General features: G+C 46.2%; 1 protein-coding gene across 1 annotated transcript; it reads right to left on the bottom strand.

Moving 5' to 3' along the window:
* Window positions 1–1,047: 1,047 nt before the first annotated feature.
* On the bottom strand, window positions 1,048–3,913 carry LOC109770062 (uncharacterized). Its single transcript, XM_020328770.1, has 3 exons — window positions 2,973–3,913; window positions 2,812–2,878; window positions 1,048–1,095 (listed from the first exon to the last, which is right to left on the bottom strand). The coding sequence occupies exons 1-3, from the start codon at window positions 3,911–3,913 to the stop codon at window positions 1,048–1,050; spliced, it is 1,056 nt and encodes a 351-aa protein (XP_020184359.1).
* Window positions 3,914–4,598: the final 685 nt, after the last annotated feature.

The following is a 4,598-nucleotide window of genomic DNA, read 5'->3' on the forward strand; positions in this document are numbered from 1 at the left end:
AATATTCGTCGTGCCATCTTGATGATATGTTTAATATAAAGTGTTAAACATCAACCCTGATCAATTTTAAGAAATTAAACTACCACAAAGCATATATACATATAGTTTGCAGCAGACAACGGCCAATTGAATATGCAACTAACAATGAGAGGTGTCGAGACAATATTTAAGAAAACTGCCTAAAACTAGAATAACCTTCCAGAAATCTGCAATACTTAACTGCAAGTGGAACGATAAACAGTAGTACGGCATGGCACGATGGCATGCTCTCTTCAGAATTTGTTACAATAATTAGTTCACTGGGTATCAGAATGATCCAAAATAAGCAGCAATGTGAAATGGCATGGGTATAAAGCCCATATAAGTGAAGGAAGTATAGACCAAATGATCAGGTTAATTTTAGTTGTCAGTCCCTTACACAGACAGATATATATAAATCACTAGAACCTGATAGACCCATAACAACAAAAAACTAATTAAAGGCAATGTAGCATGTGTAAAATTAAAACGAAACTATGAACCATAAAAAAGGATGTATTTCATTCTGCTACCACTTAACATCACACCATCATAATCTATGACCGAGTAGGAACAAAATTTTGCACAAAAGGGGGAAGGGTATCAAGTCATCAGTAATCCGAGGAGCTAGAAGGGAGAAAAATCAGCACTACTAGAGGGGACTTGGGTAGTACTAAGGAGGAGGTAAACTGAAAGCAAGGCAGCTGGATGGAAGGGAGAGGCAAGCGAAGAGCATATCTAGTAGAGGAGCTTAAAACATCAGCAAATAAAAGAGAATGTAAGTGGGTGAAGGCATGAGGAAGAGAATGGAGAGCTGCCGAGGAAGGGATGATGAGAAGTGGCCAGGTGGGAAACAGTTAAGCAAAAGATTGTAGAGAAAAACATACAACCCTCCCTTGCAATTTAGTACTTGAGAATGGCAGTAAAAAGGAAAAAAATACATGTTTTTGAAAGAACAGTTCAGAACTTCAGATACCTCAACATACATTCAGAAGATAAGCTTTCCTGCTCAACCAGTATATCATTGATTCAGCATATCTTGATCAGCTCCATCATGTCCACCACCAATGCCTGTTTCTGCAATCATAAGAAGTCAAATAACCTAATGGAAAGCTAAAGAGATACAAGGAGGCATCAACGCAGTATTTACATAACTCACAAATGTAATCTGGAAAAAAATAATAACTGGGATCTGATACAACATTACAAGGATAAACAAAACCATACAGCCTGTCAAATTGAAAGAATATTCCGATGCAGTTGTTTTCAACATGAGAAAGACCTGCGCCACAGAACTAACACTACCAACACACAATTCTTATATATGTCAAAAGGCAAACAGTGAAATTTAGTTCAACTGTTTTTTTGACGGAACCTCATCAGAGGGCGGGGAGCTCCCGCATTACATTAAGAAGAAGAGAATTGGTCCAGTTAATAAGGAAAACCGGACCCAAAAACCATACATGGCACGGTTACGTAAGGGAAACCGGCGAAGACCACATAGCCCGGGCTAGCACTCAAGGGACGTCGTCCGATCCAGATACAAGGATGCCTAAGCCCAAGACCACCAGGAACACAACATACCCAACCAAGTCAACCTCTGCTACCTCAAGAACACACCTACAACTAGCTGTGTACTTGCGCCTAACCTTCTGAAAAAAGAGATCAAACATTGATTTTCACCAAGGCACGAATTGCCTGGACCGCCGTTGGCGTAAGCGGTTTCTGATACATATGTAGATAAGGCTTCATCTTCTCTTGCACATCCTCCCCGGTGGCTTTCTTAGATGTCATTCCCTTCGGTAGTTCCCCATAAGCCTCCGCCAACCGATATTCAGCGCGTTTGGCAGTAGGAATGTTGCAGTTTTTGTTGTTCTTATCCAAACGGTCACTACGCCTTTCGGAACAAGTAGATGCCCCTTCAATCTGCAAATGAATCGGTTCTACGAGCAAGGACCGTGGCGTTGTGCAACTGAAACTGCTTAGGAGCTCATCCAACAAGGTGGTTGAAGGTGCTCCAATGTCACCAAGTAGCTCCTCCGACCCGGAACACATCATACTAGTATTGCCCTCTGAAGCAGTCATCCCTGTAGAGGAGATCAAGGAAGGCACCTCTCCAACCAAACCAACAGGCAAGGCCACCTCAATCCACTCCACATCATCGGTCGCTCTGACTTTCTCAGCAACCTTAGCTTGCGCCTCCTCACCTTGAGTCACCATCTTGTGCAAAGCTAGATCCAAAGGAGGAGGAACATCTGCCACAGTAGCCACTACCTCAGACGAGCAACCGGCCACACCCGCATCACTGATATCCTTACCACATCCCGGTGTTCATTGTTTTATTCAATAGATATTCATATAATAAAATGATAAAGACAGTTTGCTATGTCTGACTTGAAGCACATAGTTCAACGAATAACAGTATGTGATAACGTAAGAAATTCATCCCTACATATTTGTTGGCAAACCAGATAGAATACAACGATGAACTGGTGACATAAAAGGCATAAAGGACACTATCAGACTAGCTACAAGTAACAGATGTGAGTCCAGATCATAACCATCAAATAAAGCTCTCACACAAGCATCAGAACAGAAAGATTACTGAACAAATTCTCTATATATATGTTGAAGAGGTCAATCAAGCAGCAAAAGAAACAGGTAATATGATTATGTGACACTACTTAAAATGGTTAGCTTAACACAAAAGAATGTGAACAGCATATTCCATCAAATAATTATCGAAAATGAACATGGATTTGTTATAACCCGAATCTGATGACATGCTATTACCTGCAGCATAGATGCTTTCAAATGGATAACAGATAAAACAGTTGTTGTTTTCGGGGATTTTACTGAACTGCAATGACTCAAGCTGGATCATGAAGATACTGCCAAATGTCCACAAGAAAGCCACATTATTTTCCTCAGCATAAGCTACTATCGGTGCGTGCCTTATCTTCTCTGGATTCAAGGGAAGTAGGTTGTCCAGTTCAAAAGTTCGTCCCAGCACCCATGAAGCAACACCATCACAGTCGGTATTCCTCTTCCATAACTCGGCGGTGCATCCTGTCAGGGAGAGTACGCCCAGCCCGCCACCCTCCGCTCGCATAACAATCAGGTATTGATCTTTGGCAAAGGTATCCATTGGCAAACCTAACACAGCTAGGCTCTGGCTATCCACATCAACCTCCAGAATTACACTTGGACTATCCCCAGTTGAATCCCCGGGGAGCAAGATGTAAAGAGAATACCCAACCAGCACAGGGGGCATAGCTTCATATTGCATGTTCCCACGTCGAACCGGTATTTGGATGAGATTACTCCATACACCGGTCTCCGACGAGTAAATGGTGGCGATCACTCGTGCATATTTCTTTTTGTAGTTTACCAATACCACCTGGAAGTGCTGGGCGTCGGCAGCAGCGCGAAGCACCTGCGCATCCATCGGGGTAGTGGCCATGTCGATCCCTTGGGGAGCAGCAAGGCGGTGCTGGTCGCCGGTGACGGGGTCCCACACCAGGACATAGTTCCACGTCGAGTAGAAGATGAGCACGAGGCCATGGCGGCAGCTGAGGATACTGTACCTGTCATTGAGATGCAAGGAAAAGCGACTCACGGGGACACGATTGGGGGCCTCCATGGTAGGCGTGTAGGTGATGTTTGGATGGTCGTCGCGGAAGAAACCGAGGAGTGGAGGGCTGCGGCGGTGGTGTTGGCGGTAGCGGCGGAGGAAGCCGCGGTCGGAGACGAGGCGGCGCCAAAGCTTGCACACGGCGGAGGCGCGGGGGAGGGAGGACGGCTGCGGCGGGAGGCGGAGGAGGATCTCGGAGAGAAGATCCTCGTCTTCCAGAGGCGAGCGGGAACGGGGGCGGCGGTGGAGGGCGGCCGCCATGGCGCTCATGGTCACAGGGGAGGCGGCGGCGGCAGGTGCCACAGGTTGGGGGAAAATGACGCTGCGAGTGACGATTGAAGCCCAAAACCACTTTGTTTTTTTAGAAAAACAACAAAAATAAGTTGACGTGCCCTTTTTTAGAAGAAAAAAAAACCATATTTTTTAGAAAAGCAAAAAATAGTTCTAAACATTGGTTATCCTAAAGGAAAACGATCAAAAACAACCGGATGATTTCATCGCAGCGCGAGCCTTCAATGCTTGACACACGTCCCTGTGAGGGACCACCACCACTTGGCTCTTCACACGGGAGAAGCTCGTTTAGTCGTTTTCTCTCTTCTTCCCCGAGCGTTGCCTTATCCTTATCTCTAACGAGAACTCCAGCGACGTTCTCTTCCCCTCCCTCTCCATTCGCTCTTCTACAGCAACCAATTAACCGCAAGGCCGCGCACGATGGCAGCCCCTCCGACCACCGCGTGCATCAGTGCGACTGCTGTTGCAAGATCCGCCGCCACCACCCGCCTGCTGCGTCGTAGCATCTCGGTTGTCATCGCACTGCATCGCAGCCTCCATGGTCGTCGTCGCGCTGCGTCGCAGCCTCTACGGTCGTCATCGTGCTTCATCACAGCACCTCATCACCGTTGTGCTGCGTTGCACTGAAGCTTCGCCGGCGGCCATCAGGTGCTAG

This window comes from Aegilops tauschii, chromosome 6 (assembly GCF_002575655.3).
Source record: "Aegilops tauschii subsp. strangulata cultivar AL8/78 chromosome 6, Aet v6.0, whole genome shotgun sequence".
Taxonomy (NCBI): Eukaryota; Viridiplantae; Streptophyta; class Magnoliopsida; order Poales; family Poaceae; genus Aegilops; species Aegilops tauschii.